This window comes from Platalea leucorodia (assembly GCF_965183815.1).
Source record: "Platalea leucorodia genome assembly, chromosome: 14".
NCBI classification, from domain to species: Eukaryota; Metazoa; Chordata; class Aves; order Pelecaniformes; family Threskiornithidae; genus Platalea; species Platalea leucorodia.
Genome location: NC_138836.1, coordinates 8,691,548 through 8,713,501, shown reverse-complemented (window position 1 = coordinate 8,713,501; position 21,954 = coordinate 8,691,548). Strand labels below are relative to the sequence as shown.

At 38.9% G+C, this 21,954-nt stretch overlaps 1 protein-coding gene across 9 annotated transcripts in view; it reads right to left on the bottom strand.

Moving 5' to 3' along the window:
* Window positions 1–21,954, bottom strand: part of SMURF2 (SMAD specific E3 ubiquitin protein ligase 2) — a 67,378-nt gene that overhangs the window by 13,912 nt on the left and 31,512 nt on the right. For 7 of the 9 annotated variants that reach the window (XR_014229791.1, XR_014229792.1, XR_014229793.1 and 4 more), the window contains exons 4-10: window positions 14,539–14,672; window positions 13,770–13,835; window positions 9,777–9,861; window positions 8,381–8,464; window positions 6,779–6,981; window positions 6,515–6,599; window positions 3,585–3,743 (exon numbers count right to left, since the gene is read on the bottom strand). Coding sequence is in view for 3 of the 9 variants with exons in the window: in XM_082327036.1 (XP_082183162.1) it covers window positions 3,585–3,743; window positions 6,515–6,599; window positions 6,779–6,981; window positions 8,381–8,464; window positions 9,777–9,861; window positions 13,770–13,835; window positions 14,539–14,672 (816 nt within the window). In the remaining 6 variants the exon portion in view is untranslated. Of the gene's footprint in view, window positions 1–3,584; window positions 3,744–6,514; window positions 6,600–6,778; window positions 6,982–8,380; window positions 8,465–9,776; window positions 9,862–11,265; window positions 11,349–13,769; window positions 13,836–14,534; window positions 14,673–21,954 lie in introns of those variants that run through there. The other 2 variants (XM_082327037.1, XM_082327038.1) reach the window with 2 other exon arrangements.

The following is a 21,954-nucleotide window of genomic DNA, read 5'->3' as shown; positions in this document are numbered from 1 at the left end:
TCTTGTGTCGTTTCTCGTACACAGTAAGAGGGTATTTTTATAGCTTTTTAGTATGGCATTTCCAAACAACACAGGATAAAAGTTATAATTTTACCTAAACCATGAGAAGAATACCTCTGTGTGGAACACATGAGAATACCCGAAATTTACTGGATAAATAAGAAAGGTCACAATTCAGAATGTTTTCCAGTGGAATGTTAATAAATTGGGTTTTTTCAACATCAAAGACCAACAAATACTAGATGGAACCAAACACAGTTTTAATATATTTAAAAATTTCAGCCCATTGTCTGTTTTGAAACAAGGTCTCTACTAGAAGGCTGTCCTGGCCAACCAAAATTCACCTCCAGCAGGCTTTTACCACAGGAACATTCAGAATTGGCAATTAAAAAAGGGGTGGGGGTGTTCCCAGTTTGCCTTGTGGTTCTGACAGCTATTCTGTTATTTGCAACCCTTCTATTTAAAGCAATTTTGCACAAATCACCCTCAAGGGAAACTAACACCAGGTGACCAGGAAATCTTTATCAGTACCCTTACAAGCCTAACATTTAGAAACCCCGGCAATGGCACACATTGTAGATCACTTCAGCAATAACTCAAAGCTTAATATTCATAATAATACCTCTTTACTCCTGGGCTCTAAGGAGGGAATAATGCAAGAAATCCTACTTTGTTACTATGCCCCAGGATGCAGAACTTCAGAAGTTAGCTTAATCGATTTTATTAGTTTCACAGTGTTTTGTTGCTTGCTTCTGTTGTTTTTTTAAATAAGGCTACCTTAACTTTATTCACAAGCTGATCACATTGGTCTTACAATAAACTACAGTTATTTTAAGTCATTCCTGAGAAACCAAGTCATTACAATAATTTAGACACGCACTCGATGTGGTTCCAGAATATGGCTCTGTGTCATTTGTGCTATATGCACGGTACTTTCTTTTCACTTGTGGTTAGTTTTAAATATGAATCGCACTTAAACTGTATTTACTTGATATACAAATTAAAGCAAAATCATTGTTCTATCTTCTGAACTTTCTAATTCCATAAGGACGAGCACGTGAAAACATTCCTTGTACGCGCCTATCAGGAAAGGTCGTAATTATATACTAAAGTGAGCATATGTTCACACTACCTTTAAGAGTGAAAAAGACACAGTCCCCTAAACACAAAGCTAGTCAATGTCAGTCTTAAAGAACATGTAATCTCTGAAATGCGCAGGAACTTAAGATCTATGCATCAAATTAAACCAATCTAAAATAGGGCAGTACTAGGAGGAGAAAAATAAAATGCCATCCTCCATATTAGACTAAAAATAATCAGTGCAGTATTAGCTAAAAAATCTGCAGTGCTTAAAGTAATTAAATCTGATTTCTTAGTTTGTTTTCACAGCTGAATGACTATGCTTGATTCTGTACAGTGCTTTAAGGATATAGCTAAGTACTTTTCAGGTGCCATAACTATCAAAACCTGTCATGAACTCTTGGCCAATATTTTAAAACAGAACCGGGTAACAAGTTTGATTATTTTCCTAACTTATAATGCCATCACTAGAAGAACGAACTGCTTTACTCAGCTCAATAGAAAAGTCAGTATCACTGAGAGTAAACTTTTTATTATGCCTTTGAACCTAAAACACTATCACACCCATCCCACCCAAATACTAAACTTATTTCTCATTTTACAAAATGACAGGCCTAAGGCAAACTACTTTTTTTTTTTATTTATTTTTTTTATTTTATTTTAAATAAGGAGGTGGGTTTAAGGGGGGGAAGCTTTCACAGATCCTGTTTGGTACAATAAAAGTATAAACACCAGAAAAGATTTATCAGGCAGCAGACTTTGCTGATGACACTGTTGGTTGAATTTCTGAAATCCTTCCCTAATGAAAGACAGATGTACAAATGAAAAACTTAAGCACACTGTAGTAGTACTTAAGTTTAAAGAAATGCAAAATGGTTCTGTGATGCTGGAACTTGAAAGTCAAATTGGATTTTTCTAGATAAGAAGATACCTATGTATCTGTCCTCCACAATACGTGTAGAACTAGCCACTGTGACCCTACTGCCATTTAAAAATAAACCTACCTGTGAAGGACAGTTTTTCAAATATAGTCCAGTTAACTGAATTTTCCACAATTTAAGAATTGCACTGTTGTAGCTAAGAGGGTCTGAAGTTTTTCTTTGGGTAAAATGTCTAAATCTGAATTAATTTAATGAACTTTTCTGTGTACCAAACACGAACATGCTCCTCCACTGGTAAGTTTTTTTCTAAGATCATGTTCATTTGAAACTACCAATCTAAATTCAGCTAAAATTAGTAGTGAGTTCGGTTTTTTAAATTAAAAAAAAAGAACCAAAAGTGTCTGGATAGTGAGAGCTTACTAAAGTTCTGTACTATACATGTATATGACCAATGATTTCTCTAAACAAAATACATATCTGTCAATATTTAGACTCTTCTCCCTCTTCAGGTGTTAAGTTCAAACGTACACTGGGCAGACAAAGGCTCGCCAGCTTTTATGTGTTACACAAAAGATATGTTGACCTCCTGGATATTACTTTCCATTCCTCGTTTTTGTCTTTTCAGTGCTTGTTCCCATTATTCCTCCCAATGATTCACTTCCTTAAAAGGACTATTCCTCCTACTTATTCCTTGCCCAGGGCTGCATGGCTTTCTATCTAACCAACTCTTCATTGTTTCTTCCACTTAACACCTACTCAATACTTTACAGGTGTTTCCCAAGAGTATTAAAAGGTGTTAGTAGGAGAAACGATAGAGTCAAACTCCCCAATAGCTTGGATTAAAGTGATAGCCTTGTCTAAGCAAAAAAAGAAGTGTTTGTTTGCTTTTTGGTTTCCATTTTTAGTAGAAAATCCCCCAGTGTGAAATGAGTGCTCAGGGAATACAGACAAGAGCCAGAATCCTTCTGAGCTTCCCCTTCTCTTTTTAGAAGGGCAATATTGAAATGTGATATCAGAACACTAACGCAGAAAAAATACAGTTCCTATTTTATTTTATTTTATTCTTTCGGTAAAAAATCCGAGTTAAATTATTGGGGTCTTATTTTGAGAACATCTGAACTAGTCTTACTCTAAAACTGAAGATAGAAGCTGAATTATTTCTCCTTTATTCCAGGAGAATAGCTGGGCACTTGCGCACCCTTCCTTAACGCATCACTATTTCATACCACTGGCTACTGAATGCAACCTCATATTTTAAAACAAGTAGTCCGTAACTGAAAGTAGCATGACGTATAAAGAAAAGGAAAGAAAGTGTCTCTTTTGCCATTAGAAAAAAAATTTATGGGCCAATCTTTTACCCGGACAGCACTTGCTCCCCCCCCTGCTGCCCCCAGCTCCTGGCATCACAATAGCCACATTCCTGCCTAAATGCTGCTAGAGATTTTTATTTTTTTCAAGAACAATCAAACCTGTCTTTGCTATGTAACAGAGTAAGTTGGTAGTGCGTTAAAGAACACCTACTACCGAATGGCAGAATACATCTTGATATAAAACCGAGCACCCCTCAAGAGTCACTTTCTTTCCTCTATTACACTCACCATGTGCCGGAGACTTTAGACTTACTTTAAGACTAAATGCAAGTTAGCAGATAGCCGTGGATCTGTAAACTGCGTTGTTCTGTTGTTATGGTCAACAAAATAAACTCTGCCTGTTGCTGTATTTCGGATCTCCCATCCAGGAGGCAGGGGACCAAGCTCTTCACAATTGATGTTGCTAAGATCCCTGTGAAAACAAATATAAAATGAAAAATACCTCAGCATTTGGCCTCCGAGCCAAACAAGCGTGAATGTAACAGAACAATTCCATGAAGTCTGAGAAAATGTATTGTTTCAGAAACTTGATCTGTTCAGCTGGAATCTCTACTCCCAAGGTGCAAGCCCACCAAAGAAAAAACACACATCCCAGAACACATGCCGCGGGGAAAAAAGTTCTTATCAAATAACCTTCATTTTTACAAACTAACTTCAGATGTTAAATTAATACAGGCTTAAAACAAAAATAAAGACCGTTGCCATATTTGCCAAAATGGAACTGCAGTTCTACACCAATTCTGACAGAAAACATTTTTAAAACATTAGTCATGTAAGGAACTCTGAATCACACTTTAAAAACTCCTACAAAACAAAACTATATTTCTGAAGAGTTATACTTTCCATGAAGAATTACGCATGGGATACATGTGTATGCCACAGGCGGTTTTGCCCCAAACCCCCAAGTGCTAGTGGGAAGCAAACAGCCCTCTAACAAAATATTTCGAATAAAATATTACACGAACAATGACTCAGCTCTGCAATGAGCAACGCAGAGGGTCTCAAGAAAATTCTGCTGAAATTAGGAAGATGTAGATTCATTCAGAGGTTCACTGAAAACAAGTAGCAGCCTTCAAAAACGTACACTTACTGATTGTTCACGTATATCATTCGCACCTCAGATACCTCACACTGCCAAGTGCAGCTCTTTTTAAAGGTATAAGTCTTCAGATCTCCCAGTATGACGCGAGTTGAGGGGAGGAAAGAGCCGACGGGCAGAATGGCTAAAAAGATGCTGTCTGCAAGGACTCAAAAGGCTGAGAAGCTGCTAACGGAGATACAAGGCTCTGGGATTGAACTTCTGCTGATATTACCCATACGCACACTGCTGCTGAACTGTAGGGCTTATTTTATTAAGTAAATGACTGCGGCATATTAGTGTAAAAATACAATATTCCTTTGAAATGACATAAACTCTATCCTCATGCAAACAGCCAAATTTTGTTCTCATACTCGTACAGTTTCTGTTGCCACACCTAAGAGAAGTGCTAACTTAGATTTTGTACAAAACTATTACCCTGCAAGCCTAAGGATTAGATCTTAATATAATTTCTTTTGAGAGAAGTCTAGTTTCTAGTTTTGTGTAATACACAAGTCATGGGAGCAAAGGCTTCTAAATGCACAACTGCCAGCTGTATCCCCACTCTGAAGTATACAGATAATGCATCAAAGCAAAGTATATATTCTTGTAACACAAGAGTAGTAATAATAATAAAAAAAAAAAAAAAAAAAAGAATCAGAACTTAGGCCATGAGGCACTTCATTCTTCCCGGGATATCCAAAATCCATTTCCATGGGAATGAACACCAGCAGCAACCGACAAAGTTGCTACAGTTCTCATAAATGCCAATACTGGCTGCCAATTCCAAACTACACACACTATTTTACAACACCATCCACAGACTCTAGGAGGCAATCATTTTCAACAGGATTTCTTGCTTTTTTTTTAAAGAACGATCAGAAGCTAACAATAATTTCCCTGTTATCCTTCTTGCCTCTCAAATACATCAGAAATAATCACGTGTACAATCATGTACAATATGTACACGTGTGTATTGTGTAAATAAAGACACTAAACTGAAAGGACACTTCACATTTATTTTCTCCTAAGTGTTGAGATAGCCGCAACAGAAATGGCAGTTTGAGTATTTTAATCACGGGTCAGTCTCTCTCAGCTTCTCTACCTGTCTGCCCCTCTCCCCCAAATTCTTCCCCATTTATATGCTGCTAAGGAGATGCTTGAAAGCATATATGGTTGCTCTAGGAATATCCGTGTTAGAGCATTATAAAGAAAATAAATGTTCATTTCTGCTCTGTAACAGGAGACCAGCTGTAAAAAACCTTGTGCATTTTTAGATGTTTGCTACTATACTCAAATGGAAAAAACTCTCTCCCCCCCCAATTTTTTTAAAAGGCCCAACATGCTGGCACTTCAAACACAGCTCGCCATTTCAGCTTCCAGGCTTTTTATGACCCAGTGTCTCCAATTAGTTTCTTCAAAATGTACCAAGTTTCCCATTCCTTGAGTAAATTACGTTTGGTAGTCTGAACACTGGACAATAATTCTCACACACAAGTAAATTTAAGCTAATTCAATGATGAGACTGTAGTTCACTACAAATAGCGTGTCTAAACATACAAGAGGCATCCGGTGGATTTTCCAGGTTTTCCCCTTTGTCTGCTCTTCTATCAAAAATTATCACATTTGTCTAGCCTATGTCTCATAAAGTTTGTTCTTCATAAATGTATGCTGCCAATTTCTCAGGCCTCCCTTGTTAACTTCCAGAGCCTGAATTAAAAAACAAAACTAACCCAGTTTTCACTGAAGTATCTCGATACATCTAGATTTTTTGAAATGCTCAGAACCCTCTTTTTGTTTCATTATTTTGCAGAGTATTAAAACCTGGACTTGGCTATAATTCATATGCAAGATCTAGAATCAGTTAACTATACCTGTTTTCAAAACACCACTGTAATTTATTTCTTGATTCTCCATCTTTGCATTAAAATAACAATTTGAAGAACTGAGGAAGAGATACTAATTTATTTTGATGACTGACTTGTTGAAATGGTGTATTAGGGACCAAGAGTCAGAAATATGATATCAGACAGAGAATTCTGAGGACAGTACTGATTAAACTATTTTGATTTGACACCTTAAGGATACCTTCATCGTTTTCTTACCTAGGTACTCTTGGATCGTGCCACGTGCTAACACCAGTCTGAGTATGCAGAAAATAGACCTGACCTTGCTGAGTCGTCCTTTGCTCTGTGAAATCAACATTAATTAATAACTATAAGAATAAAAAAAAAAAAGGCAATAAAAAACTCAAAGACTGATTTCCCCAAACTAAGGAATCAAAAGAATCTTACATACGAGGAGAAGACACAACCCATTTTCCCAGTTTCTTGGGAGACCTACAATTAAGAAAATTTTAATTTGCATACCATATCCTTCAGGTAAATCGGGGGGAGTGTGCAAGTGTGTCCTGCTCATGTAATTTCTGTGCCTCTGTGACCTGACTCTCCTCTCCGCCAGCCGGGGATCTGACGACTGCCCGCAGGTCGCACCGTTCGTTCCTGTAATTGGAGTGTTCTCGTCCACAAAACAGCTCAGGGGTCTGCCTGGACTGGAGTATTCAGATGCTGGCCTGCGGGGAAAAACATGAAAATTGCATTGCTGACTGGACACAGGGCTACACAACGCACTTTATGGAAGCTTCATTTAGGGGCTCTCAGGAAATCTTTGTGGACAGCAGAACTGAGCAGCTGACTTTTTGAACAGGATACCTCAGTCATGGGCAGAAAGCTCCCGTTCTGCCCTCACTGGGTTCACCCCAGAGTAATTAGTAAATCTCCTCACCTATCTTAGGGTCTGACCTGACACTTAGTATATGATACTGCAGGATCAAGATCGTATCAGATGCTCACGTGAGCAGTTCCCACCTTAAACAGAGTGCTGAGAGCAAACTTTTTTTTTTTTTTTTTTTTTTTTAAAAAATAAGCAGCATGCAGCCCAAACTTTCTCACCCTGTCTTCATATGGCTAAGGAAGGGATCAGGTCTTGTTATTCCTTTTAATTTTTAAGGAAGGTTATTAGGTGAAGATGGTGAAAAAGGGCTAAGATAAGAAACAGTTGCTCTTGAGAGCTTGACTGCAAGAGGAAACACTGAATTATGTGGTTTCATATCTCAATGCTGCTTTCAAAAGGATTTAAAATACGTTAAAGGGGGATTGATAAGGATGCAGGAAATCCCCGAAACAAATTATATATTTTGCATTTGTTTTTCTACTGTAAATGTGTCTAGAGCTTAGAATAAGTATTTTAACATACCAGGAAAAATACAGATGGATCAATTAAAAAGCTGTTCGGTACCTCCACTCACTTAAAAACCGCAATATATATCAGAGCTGGCAGCGTTACCAGTACAGATTATTTTAAGTCAAATATATCCATACAGAGACTGGAATAATATTTATTGAGAGTGGAAGAGACAGTCTGCAGGCACAGACAGTCTGCAGAAGAGTCTGAAAAATATGCGCTGACACTGTCTACAATTCAGGTAACAGCAAAACTGGTTTGAGGAACAGCTTTGCAACGCACATCTATGGTTATTAGAAAATGCGATCATAATGATTTCAAAACATGCTCTGTAACAATCAGCTTTAAAAGTTCTGGGTTACGTGGTCATAGCATGTACACAGACAATGTCTGTCAGCTATTCATGATCTTTTCTCTTCATCCCTTACGACATCTGCACATTCTAATGTCTGCATTTATAGAGTTCTACCATAGCAGCTCTACAAGAAAACAAAGATGCTAGTATTAGGGGAGGGGAAAAAAACCTAGTCAGAATGATTCTTCTGAATTAAATATTAGGCAGATTGAAGGAGCAGGATGTTAGCGAAGAAAAGCATACAGCGTTTGTTGAGTGACTCGGAGGAACGCTGAATATCCCCCGTTAGAGCCACTTACAATTGCTTGTGCTCAGCACCCCTGGTCAGCAAGCAAACTTCATCACATGCACAGTCTCCAAAATAATTTCTTACCGTGTTGGTCGCTCCCACTGAGTTGTTCGTGTAATATGATTTAAATACTGGATCCTTCCAGAAGCAGTCCTCCGCTCCTCCCACCTAGATTTCAGACATTGAGAGATAAGGCAATGAGTGGTATTTCCAGGAAACCAGGGCACAAAATGTTTCCAACATAAATGCCAACTCAGGAAGACTTACACTATTATGAATCATGTTAGCTGAACAAGTAACAGGAAACAACTAAATGTTCAACTCAAAATTGATTTTACATATTCTTCCCTTGGAACCAGGCATATCATTAACAATATCACACCTTCATGTTCAATAACTATTTGAATTCTAATTAAATCCAAATAGCCATATAAAGAAACTTCTTGAAAACATCATGTTTAATAATGCATTTAACCTTTTTTGACCACTGATCCTAGTAAGTGCTTTCATAGTATCTTCACGCACTACTTGCTTTCATTGACAAGTCACCTTCAAATAACACGACTTTTTAATTATTATTACTTTTGCGCTCCAAAATACATGAGGCTATACAGATAGCTTTGCAGTTACACAATTAAGTAAGCAATATTTACACAAAGAACATCTTGAAGTGAAAATTTAAAAGCATTTTCAAAAATGTTTTTGACTTCTCCAGACTCCAAATTAACAAAAGAATGCTGTTTAGGACTTAGATGATAATTTATGTTTTAAAATTCATCATCTGAAAAATCAGTTTCTCCTGTCTTTACCTGCCAAGAATCACATTGAGAAGGTCTGTGTTTGCTCTGAAAAAGTTGATGACAGCACCAGAACCTAAAACAGAGCATTTTTCTGTATTCGCAAAACTGTTTTAGGTGTTAATGATGTCATTAACTCTCACAGGGACAAATCAAAATCCTAAACCCAGCTTTTGCCAGATAAATACAGCAAGAACTCAGGCTTCATTACCCTTTCCAATCACGTTTTCTTCACTATGATTTACATGGAAGAAAAAGTAATCCATTTTTATAATAGCGTATACTTCTGCACAGCGCTGCAGAAGACAGCCAGGCCTGCGTGTTCATTACCTTGCTACAGATCTACTATATGGGTGAAGTCAATTTGCTGGCTGTGATTTAATATTATATTAGTTTATCAGTTCTATAATTTGAAAGACGTATGTTTTCTTAGACAAGTGTATTTTTTAATGCATTTACTCATATATGCCACCTCCCATTTTTCAAGAGGGGACAAGACAAGGGTCAAACTATTAACTATTCTGTGTAGCCTGGCTGGCTTATCTCCTGCTCCTAAATTCAAAACTGTAAAACCTCTTTGAGTGCGAGAATAAATTAACCTATTTGTACAGTGACTTCTCATTACTGCAGAAGTCTGTTGTATGAGCTGTAATTGTATTTACACCACAGTGATGTCAGCTTACCCATCTGGTAAATCATTGTCAAATAACCGACTGCAATCCACAACTTGTCCTCCTGTGCCTATTCGGTCTCTGGACTGAAGACTTACTATTAAGATAATAAAAGAATTATTAAAGATATGACATCTGAATGCAAATTACAGTAATATTTGAAAGAGAAATGGTACAACTTGGAGGACTAAGCTGCATGTTCTGGACATTTTTTCCCCTTCCCACAAGTCAAAGAAAGTTATAGAGAAACAGCGTATGTTTTCATACATACAATTCTCTACATATTACTTCAAAAAAGCTAGCTTGGAGAATGTGAAAGCAAGTTAGGGCAGGAAAAGAAGTTAACTCTGAAGCTGTCATTAACTTTTCTCGGTACGAGACGGACGGCGACGCAGCGGAGCTGCGTGGCTCGCCTGGCGGCGGCAGGGCAGCGAGCCCCACACGCGGCTGGGAGAGCAAGTGGGACACTGCTAGCACCAGGCTTGCTCTGCTAACGGGAGAAATGCTGATAGAAAGGCCTAAAATAAGAGATTCCTCTATGTTTTTGACTCCTCTTTATGTATTTTGTGCGTGCTTGGATTCAACACACGCACATACGCGCGCACACACAAAACCAGGCACAACTTAGCTGCTAGAAGCACTACACGTTTGGTTTATTGACTACTTTCAAACACCAGTGGTAAGAAGTTAAATGCAACTCTCACACAAAGCGGCACTCAGCACCCTGAAAAGCCCTTACAGCCCTCAGCAAAACTGTATTACTTTTGTTTCATTTGTTTCATTTAATTTTTATCTTTTACATGTTTCATTGTAATGGATATTTATGCCTGAAGCTTTTGTACTACAATTATGAAAACAAAGATGTTTTTGGGCAGCTTTTGTTCCCAGTATCATAATTTGCAAGTGTCTAATCTGATAATTTATGACACTTGTGTTCCTGTGGGGTTGGGGTTTTTTTCTGATGTTTTGTTTTGCCTTTAACAATAAAACGACTACTTAAAAAGCTAGATACGTGCCGTGGCACACATTTCTTGAGGTGGCACTACCGTACTTCTGGACAATTGTCTTCAAGTCCTATGAAGCGAAATAAACTTACAGACCTTTATCTAGATGCAACCAAACTTTTGTCAACATCACAAAGTTACAAAACCATGTAATAGTACTGGCAATTTTTGCTAGAGAGTCCAAGTTTTCAGCAACAACAACATGTTTTGAAACTCAGGATTTTGGGCCTTCAACAGCCCAACCCAGGGAGCCCTGCAGTACCTGCCTGCTTTATTCCTAATCAATATTAGCTCCTCGTCTTCCACGAACACTAACATTAAAAAGCAACTTCTTACAGCGAAAGACACCTTAAATTTAATTTCAGCCAAAACAAAATTGTAGAAGATCTCTTTATTCTGCAACAAACCCACACATTTCGAGTTCACATTGCTGCGTGTAGGCAAGGTTTGGCAAGCAATACACACGGACAAAAATGAAACTAAACAAAGGCAATTACCTCCTTTTTGCCTATGTGAGGACCAAAATTTGTGCATGGCTTCATTTTGTAATGCGTAAGGACTCATTTTTTCTGCACCGCCACATCAGAAATAAAATGGTGGCACAGAAGAGAGCTGCAAGATTAAGACACAGTTCAGGTGCCCTTTGCATCCACTACTCCCAAGTGTCCCCTTTTCTTCCCCCCTCTGAAGATAACCCCAGGTATTTAAGATAAAGATCCCCTTGCTCCCTGTCCCAAATTATAAAGGCATACCCACTGTGCACTTGATTTGTAAGGTTATCATCTGCCAAAGGTCTCAATTACATTTTAATATTCTTTTCCAGTCTTGAATAGCCTCTTAATTTAAGCCAGTTTATCATCAGAAGGACTGAGAGTATATTTGTAACTTATTCTATCTTCTTACTTATTTTTAATCAAGATTCCTTCACCATGTAACTACTGCAGCAGAATTATTTAGTTTTACTCAGGCTCCTTCACCCATTGAACAAAATGGCATTAGTGAAAAAAGATTAAAATATAAGGAGATTAATAACGACAATTTCAATTAAAAAAAAAAAAAAAAAAAAGACAGGAGTCTCTGGAATCTTACCAAGGATGCATTAAATTAAAATGCAGCCATGACTGAGGAAACCTGACCTTTCTGATGATAACTGTGCAAAGCAGAACATACAGATTTGTTCTCGGTCTCCGCTGTAACATGACAAGCTGTGTTTTTTCTAGGTTCAATGCATGATCCATCCTGCTAATTCGGGACAGTCCCAGCAGCATGCCAAAAGAGTTAATGCTGCTTTGGCTATACCACTTTTCATGATCATATCAGGTTAAGCCAACTGGTCAGTCTAGTTCATGCCCACACTGCTGACCAGTTATCTCTGACAACTAGTTACCTCTGAAGCGTATTTGCCATGCCCACGCTGCATGGTATTTGCCCCAGGCTTCCCATCTGGCATCCCAATAGCCTTGAGACCTTTCTGCGCTGGGGTGGGGTTTTGGGGTTTTTTTTGCTTGTTTAATTAATGCTAGGATTCTCAAGTCATGATGACAAGCAGCATACTCTGGAGGGCAGCATGAGAGCACGTCGTGGCGTGAGGGTACAGTCCCTGCTAGCGTCACCTCTGACGGACTGCTGCGGGCAGAGTGGATCTCTGCTGCCCGGAGCAGACCCCCAGGCAGCTCTCCTGTCAGCTGAGCTCCCTTTCCTCTTAAAACGAACCCCACAAACAAAATCGCATGCATACAGCATGAACCATCAGAGGAAGAGTATACTGGAGCAAAACCAAAAAGCAAACCAAACTGACAACATAACACACCCTAGAAAAATGACTGTTTTATCCTTTACTCTTCTGTGCGAGCTCACATGGAAAATTTAATATTCAAGAATGGTCTGAAGTGTTGGCAATGCGCTTACGTCTCCGCATTTCTACCATCGTTTGACTCTGCTGTGCCACCTCAGTCTTATCTTAATACTATGCAAACACTCACAGATCAGAGGCTAGACGGATGGTTAAAGCAGCGTAAAGAGGTAAAGTCAGAGGTATTCTACAACAGAGCACTTTGAGGAAAGCAAAAAAAAGGGGCATGGAAGCCCTTATTTGCTGACTGATATTTCAATAGTTTTCCCTGGCTGACAAAACAAGAATGCTGCTTGGATATTATTTGAACTAGGAACTGAACATAAAACTGAACATGCAAATTCACTTTTCTTTCCCCCACGTCCAAATATTCTCATTAACATTTGCCATAAAAATAAAGACCTCCTTGCCCTGACCAACTTTTTTTTTTTTTTTACTTAAGTGACCTACTAGAAATGCTGCCTTCCAAAACAACTTACAATGCACCAAAAAGAGAGTGTTTATGAAGTTGTTTGTGGATACTTGTTTTTCCATTTGCCAGCTTCTTTTTAATTCTGAAGTTATTTAAGGTTTATGAGTTAGCAGAATGACAAAGCACAGTTACCGAGACTGGTGACAGACTTGTTAATAACCCATGAAAACATAAAATGAATCAACCAAGTCATCCCAGGCAGCAACTCTCCTGTTAGAGCAAGATGTTTTACCCTTTCGCAAAAGCTACAGGAAGCACAGCTTTGCTGGAACTCTCAATGGCCAAGAAATTTGTAGTCAGTTTTTCACAGGGAGTTCAGGCTCAAACTGACACCATTCTTTACAGCAAAATTAAAAACTTTCTAAGTAAGTTTCATATGATCTATGGTCTTATCTGTCCCAACACTTATAATAACATTGGGGGGGGGGGGGGTGTTTTGGGGGCTTTTGGCTTGGTTTGGGTGTTTTGCTGTTTGTTTTCGTTTTGTTTGTTTGTTTGTTAATTCTCTACATACACACTTCTAGCTTGAGGTCCAAATGGCACTGGCACTAGACACTGAATTTAAAAAAAAAAAAAAAAAAAAAAAAATTCAATACAGAAAACTCACATCTAGGAAGGGTATTTCTATAGCTGCTATTAAGATCCAAGAGAACTAAAAGATAAAAACCCTTACTTACCTACTATCTGTCCTCTAACAGTATCATTGTCATTTGGCCCAAGCTTGCACAGATCCAATCTCTGATCTACAAAACAAGGACACAAAGCGTAAGTCATACAGTATCTTGCTGCCTTTGAAAGGCACACTGAAGTACCATCAGAACAAAATCCAGCCTAGTGGAAAACAGTTAAGACTTCAAGAGATGGGGGAAAGGAAGCAAAACTAAAAATGTCCAGCCAAGCCTTCATTTTTTTATTTTAATTCAGAAAACAAGACTAGAGCACTTTTGCTTTAACAGTTTTCCTACTTCACAAAGCTCTTTTGATGAATAGGAAACGACATTATCCTAGACTGGATGTCTCAAGTGATTTTAAGAAGTATTTTGAACTCTCTTCCCTTGTGAAGACCTTGTGAAGAAGATTTACCCTTTCAGACTTGCATTTTTGAAGGTAATAAAAACATAATTTGAAGGTAATTAGAATCTGTCTTCCTTTAGAATTCCAACACAGTAAGTTCAGTCTTGACCACCCACAACCAGACTGCGGCACTGAAGTTACCACTGGCTACGGTAACGGGGCAAAGGAGTTGAAAAGCCAAAGGTAAGTTACATTCTCTAACCTACTCGTGCTATCCTCAGCCACAAAACACTGTTACAAACTACCAAACCAATTTGAATGTACAAGCTTTATAAAAACCAACAAAAACCCAATTGAACTGTCACTCTTCAAAAGTTTGTGCATAAAAGTTTGGTCTGAAAGAGAAGAAACTCTAGTCTTTAGCTTACTTACAACCAGTGTCTTTAAGGCGGTTGATTGCATTTGAAAGAAGTCTCACACAACCCAGAAAACCAGCTCCCTGCTTTTTATGAATTTTCTTGTGATTCCACACACTGATTGTTATTGAATCCGACTTCCCAATATATCTGAAAAACGTGGAAAAACAGTACTGTGAATAGCACTTACTGAATACTTCGAAGATGCTCCAGAAATCACCTTGGGGAAAAAAAAGACTATCAACCATTACATTAAATATTTAACACACACTGTATCAGCAAGAGAGAGCAAGTCATCTTCAGAGAAGATGTACACATTATACTTTAATGAAAGCATGTCTTATGAAGGAGTTTACTTGAATACAAACTAATCTAAAATCCTGATTCTGGAAGAAGGCATTCATGTGAATCCAAAGTCTACTGAAATCTGTTTAAAACAGTGCCATGAACAGGCTGCGGGCTGGCCCGGTGACCACATCTCTTCAAGCAGATACAAACATGCTTAGATTCATGCCTCTGCTCAGCCTAACCAAAGAGAATGGCAATGCTTGTGGCAGCATGTGTTCGTGAGCAGCGCTAGCAAGCAGAGCGGTTCAAATGCCAGCAGAAACTATCAGTTTAGCATCCTTTTGCAGCGCTTCGTCTGCCGCTGCTTTTCAGGCTACTCTTCCAACCACCGGCGATGCAAGTCACCCTCACTTAGAGCTCTTCTGAGCGCTCAGGGAAAAGATAACGCAAACCTAGTTACACATCTGCAGTTAACAAATCTCTGGGAAGCTAATTTACTATTAGGAAAGCTTCAGAAAGGCCCCGTTTATAACATACATTACATATTATGAATGTGACCCATTACAAAAAGTTCATACAGTATCTTAGTCGAGATGTGCCACATTCCCCTCTCGCCCCCTCGCAGCATTACCACGGAAATGCTTCGCAAAACCTACATCTGCACCTCACCCACTTGGGGAAACCTGGACACTGCAGGCTACTTCATTTTTGCTTTTTTGTTTGAAGCTTTGTTCTTCAGAAGCAATTACTTTGTGAGCTAGTTTTTGTTTCCAAAACTTTCAGAGGACAATTTCAAAACACCCAAGATAAATCAGCTATTGCCAATACTGAATTATTATAGTTGCTTCAAGTTGAGGAAAATTAATTTGTAACTATGGCTTAGATCCCAAGAACTGCTTGTAGTTCTCCCTTCCCAGACCACAAATTCTGTCCTTCTGCAGTTTAGTTCCAATTGCTTTTTTGTTTGTTTTTTGAAGGAAAACTGATTAAACAAACTCAACCAATGTCTAAATACATCTCCCCCATTGACTGAGACTTTATCGGCTTTAAAACATCTTAGTATTTTCATAAAGATAGAATGATACTGTCAAGGTTGGCAAACCAAACAATTGAGCTAACTGTCATGGCTTAAAATTGCAGCTGTGATCAGGTAAGTTCTCAATTAACACTTCTCCCATTTTTCCATTTCCAAAAAGCAGAACTTTGACAACTTCTTTTTCCCACCTGCAGACAGGGACTGACCCAAGAAGAAGACGACAGAAAAGCTTAACTGTAGGCACATACCCATGAGCATGGTTTAAAATAACCAGTGCCATTAAAACAAACAAACAAACAAACAAACCAACCAACCAAACAAAACACAAACTCCACACCAAAAAAAAAAAAAAAACCAAACCCCAAAGTTTTTTTGAATAGTAAACTGATTGCATAATATAGGTCAGATTTTTGGCCTTACAACCTTGACAATGCCAATTTTGCATAAAGAAACAAGAGATGAAGATGGGTATTCACGTGCACAGTTGCAGTCTACAATGTTTCATGTACTTAAAATAAATTCTTATGAGAACAAGTTAGGTGCACTTAAAAATAAAGACTTAGCATGACCTGTCTTGAATTTTCCAGTTTTCCTTGTTGCTTTAAAAAAGTCAAAGGTATATGGTTAAACACAATTTCATAACAGAACAGTTTGAATAATATGTAGAACAGCTGAATATACAACACAGTTTCCAAGAATTACTGTAACATTTCAGGGTGAGGTTCTCATGGTTGAGATGCAGACAGTAAGCCATCCATACCAAACAGGTGAGGACTTCTGTATTACTACTATAACCTACTCTGATTTCTGCACCAGAAAACCTGGCTGATTCACACATTTAAAGGAAATAAGCAAGACAAGCTGCATTTTCCAAATAAAAACGTCATCTTTTTTTTTTTTTTCCAAAGGAAGAAAAGAAATAGTTCAGTAACTGCTAGTTGGCTTTACAGCAAAATGTTTCATCTATATTTCTGCATAATTTCAGGCATGAAAATACATGGTTGTATTTAGAGAGTGACGGTAGGACAAGTTGACATTTCCAATTCATTTGGTGGATAAGTTACATTTGTTTTACATCATCTGGCAATAAAGTTCCAACATAAAAGCCTGAGCTAGGAATTTTATTTGTTATTAAAAAAGAATGTTCCAAAAAATAAAGTGAATAAGTTTTAAAAACAAAAACAAACAGAAACAAAAAACACAAACCCCCCATTTTGTTGGATGCCTCTCTCTTCCTCCTCATAAAGTTCTTGGAGCTTTTTTTTTTTTTTTAACCCTATCAGCAATATGTATTTTATTCTATACCAACCCTATCAAGCAATATGTATTTCACAGCATCAGTACTTCAACAAAGATAACAAGATTAGTATTAATGAAGTGGAAACCTGGAAATTCAATTTCGATATACATTTTGTTAACTCCCTTACTTCCTGAATCTGTAAAATTAGGGCTCTGGATAAGAACTGCATGCTTGGAAATTTTAAGAAAAATGCCTACTCTTAGCACTTCCACTTCTAAACAAAAATCAAGTACATGCCATACTGGAAACCTCTAAAATATTTTAATCAAATTTTAAAACACAGGGACAATTGTTACTTTGTCTAAATGAAATTACCTTTGCCAAGGTGGTATTTCCTTCTGAACCAATATACCACTCAGGAAGGTTTGGTATCAAGTGACTTTTCATCCCCATGGCATTATATACACTGAGGAGTTCAGGTTGGTAAAGAAAAGCGGAATGAAGAAAGGGGGGGGGAAAAAAAAAAAATATTCCTGAAGAAACACACCTCTTCCCGATCAGAAGCCAGATGTACTCCCTCCAGAAAGAGAGAAAAATGCAACATCAAGAGGTATGAACTCAGGCTTGAAAGCCAGGAATTCCCTATTTCTAATCCACGCTGTCACACAGACTCTTTTTATGACCTGGACAAATGACTTAGTTTGTTTCTCCATTTTCCCATTTCTGAAATTTTTCTAATATAATGGTAGTGTTATGCTTTGAGATATCAGCTGTTTTCAGATTGGGGGAGAAGAGGGTGCAAAGAGACATAATGAAAAATATCATCCCAATTTTTTCTCTTCTCTCTTCCTTCACTCTGACATTGCTCTCATCTCTGGTAGCAACCGAAGGGTGTTTGAGCCTCTGGGATGGTGAGAAGAGAACCAGCCAGAGGCTGTGGCTTAGACAGGAACACGGCACAGACACGTGGCACTGCCTGGCTGCTCCCTTCTCCTCCCCAGTGCTACCAGCCCAACGTTGAGCTGAGCCTACAAGACACTGTAAAAGCAGCCGCACCAAGCAAACAGCAAGCAAAGTGGGCTTCTACTCCAGATGCTCCTAACAGACCCGCCTAAGAAGTTCAGCAAAGACTTGTACGCCTGATGTGCTTGACCTGGAATGGCCAGATCTGCCGATACGGGCCAAACACGACCCACAAATGCTTTCACCCTAAATGCAAAGGGCATCAGCTTCACCAAACTGGTCTAAACAACCATGTCAAGAAGGCAAAGCTGTTGCAAGGAGCTGTTTGATGGCTCTTCAGGAGTCTAATCTAGTGTGGGAGTGTCTAAACCAGCACTAAGCAGAACCGTTGCCTTCCCTCCCAGAGACAAAACCAGGATCATTAGCAACTAACTAGGCAAAGTAGAGTTGGAGGGTTGGGGGAGAAGGGCAATCCTGCCAGGGCAGCGCAGGGGCTTGAGAACGTGAAGGCACCAAACAGCACTAGAACCTGCAGCGCGGAGGTTTCGGGAAGAGGAGGAGTTGCAGAAGTTGGGTGAGGTTACATTTGAGAGGTCAAACAAAGGAGAGCAGCGAGTCTGTGCTAGAGCCTGGGGGTGCAGATTTGAAGGGCACAGAGTAAAGATGGGACCAGGACTAGGTTTTGGTGGAGATGATGGTGCAAACATCTTTTAGAGATAAACAGACCATATGACTTGCTATGCCTTAAGGGCAGAGGCTGCTGGGGAGGGCTGCAGCAGGCCAGAGGGCTCAGGTGAGCGTGGGAAGGCTGTAGGAGCTCTAGGCTATCGCAGAACCCAAGAAAGGGGAAGGAAGAGAAAAAAGGGGATTTGTTAAGTTTCAGAACCGCCGGTTTAGGTAGCATTTAAATGCTTTGAATGCGAGAAGGTCTGTAAATGTGTTAAGTCTGATTATTCAAAGCTTTGAGGAAAGGCCTGAACAATAGGGAAAACACAAACAAGACTGAAAATAAGGAAGGGGAATACATCCAGGGCAAGCGTGGTATTTTACTGACATTAAACTGCATCCAGACAGCAACTATTTGGCAATTTCTTTCTGGAAAGCCTCCCAGATTCCCCCCCACCCCCTACACACACCCATCTAGGCTGAAGAATCTAAGCAACTAATTCAACTGCTTCCTTTTATGCTAAGATCTGAATTAAGGCAAAAGCAAAATCTTTTTTGTTCTTTACAACACTGCAGAAGTCTTTTCAAAAAAATCTTATACCACCGAACATCTATTATACTGAATCAGGTTAGCACGCCACAAAATTCTCTTGGAATTAGCAACTTAATTCAGACATTATTGCATAAATATATCACAACAGATCCATCTTACTGTGCCATTTGCATATGCCATCACATGATACCTGAGACTGTTAATTAGCAGCAGTGTTAACCTGTTATACAAATTCCAGACTGGGGACACTTCGATCAACCCAACACAGCCAAGAGACAGTTTTACTGCACACAAGCCTATTACAGTCATTCAAAAACCAACAGAAATCTTCATGGCAGGAAAAAAAAAAGCAGGATTTTTCTTTTAAAAAATCCTCCGCAACTGTACCTTCCTCTGGTTGACTGCCTAGGCTGCGTGGTGGCAGGAGCAGGCAAGCTGCCACCGAGGCTCCATCTGTTATGCTTGGTGTGCAAAGCATTTCCTGCAGCAGTGGAAGCGTCATAAGGCAGAGGCTAGCGTTCCCATGCAATGGTGTGTTGTTAGGGTAAACATTAGGAAGTTCAAAAAACCAATTATTTTCAAAGGATGAGAAGAAAGATTAAGTCCTGTAATCTATGAGGTTTGCCATCAGGTGCTTAGATGGTTACTATTCCTATTACTTTTTTTTTTTTTTTTTCCAAAAGTACAAGTTAATTATCTTAATATCTGGTACAGATGAAAAGCTGAGACCTGACACCAGGTATATTACAATTAAAAGTTACCTTAAGATAAAAGCCAGGCAGTGAGGAGTTGTATCAGAGAGATCTAATCTTTACTGCTGTTTTAAATAGGAACCGAAGACTAGGTGACTGATGTTTATAAATGGAAATAAATTTCCATAGAGTAAGGAATAACAGGCAAGACAATAAAAGAGGTTAAATGATTACGAAGAAAATTTTCAGAGGGAGAGGATTATTTTCAAATTACAAGGCCTGACAGAACGCTAAATTTTACTTTGGATTAGAAATGCTGTGTATACTTCTGTCCTCAGGGAATTCAACTGCCAGAATCAAGCAAAGTAGTATTCCCTAGACAACAAGTAGTTTATATTGAAAATAATATCCTAACTAAACAAAACCTAGGGTTTTTTAGGTAACTTGCTCAAAAAAAACCCAAACCACAGAAAAATGTTTCATGCGGGTGTAAATTCCTTAGGACAATGCAATAAGAGATGCCCCAAATCTGCTTGAGCAAAACATTCTGCCAGAAACCCCATTTCTATCTCTGCTTTTTATAATATGATGCGGACTGCAATCACAGTCTTGCTTCAAAGCTAACTACAGTATCCAGATACAAGCATGACTTGTTCTATAAAACAACATAAAACCACTTTCTCTTCATCCTTCCTTGAAAATTATAACCAGAAAGGATTTTTTTTTCTAAAGATTTTACTTTTTTTTTTTTGCATTACTCTCACTGCATATTAACATCCTCTCTCATTTCCAATGTCCTCTGCTCCTTCGCTTCTCCAGAAGGGAACGAAGTCTCCAAGTCATTAGCCCATGGAGCACTTAGCATCCCTTATAACCCATTCCTGTCAACTGCGTACTCAAACACAGACCGACGGGCAGCTACTGGGGAAGACTCAGGCAACTGTTGACATTTTCAACACAGAATTCAGTAGCAGATAACTGCCAAACGATGGCCCACCATTCCTCTTTCAAAAGTATCCCTTCGCTAGCGGTACAAAGGTTACAGGAAGGCTTTACACTCAAGTCATGTTGGCAGCACTTGCCACCCTACTCTCCTTTTATCCCTGTAAAGCTATGCATTAATGCTCATTAACAGACCCACCTAGCTAAAACCCCATACAAGTCCGTGCTTGCATTTCAGGGATTTTTCTAAGCTCTAGTCTGATCCTGTCAACTTCAGTTGCTGTCAGCAGCAGAAGAGCATCGGTGGTGCTCAGGGGATGCACCTTGTGGTGCAGCTCCATCCAACGCAGTCGGGTTCATGGACTCCGAGACCACTCCACGCAGAAGCCAGAACACAGCCCGCGGGGACGGTCGAGGGACTCGCTACAAAAACTCACTAACACGCTAATACAGGCACACCGTTACGACCCAATGCAACTCATTTAATCAGCAGAGAATTACACTCATTTTTTTCCCCTATCCAATTAAGTGAATTGAATCCATTTACCCAGAAGCCAGACGGAGCCAGTGCAAGGGAAGCAGCATGAACACATGCAGTAGATTGGGAAAGGGGTCGAAACAGGAGAGAAAGGGGGCCTTCCATTTTTGGTGGCTGCAAGCTGCAAGATCAGTGCGATCTACTCTTGAATTTCACCATTAGGACATGGCATGGAGTGTTAATTGCTGTTGGAAAAAAATGTTTAGGCTAGATCTTCACAAATGGATGGCCAGTCTTGGAGAGGGCGTGGAAGGGCAGAGGTCTGAAATCTGCATTCTATATGAATCAACATTTTGATAGGTTTAATAACATTAAAAAAAAATCAAATTAATTTAGAATTCTTTAGATATGAAAAAGAGCCATTCCTTCCACATGAACTTAAACTTGGTATATATCTGTTTTTCTAATGAATATGAATTACAGTATCACATGCAGAATCTAAGCTTGGAGTGAGTTTGAATAATAAAACTATAATACTGTATGTTTCCTCAGCAAAAGTGCTATTATTTCGCTA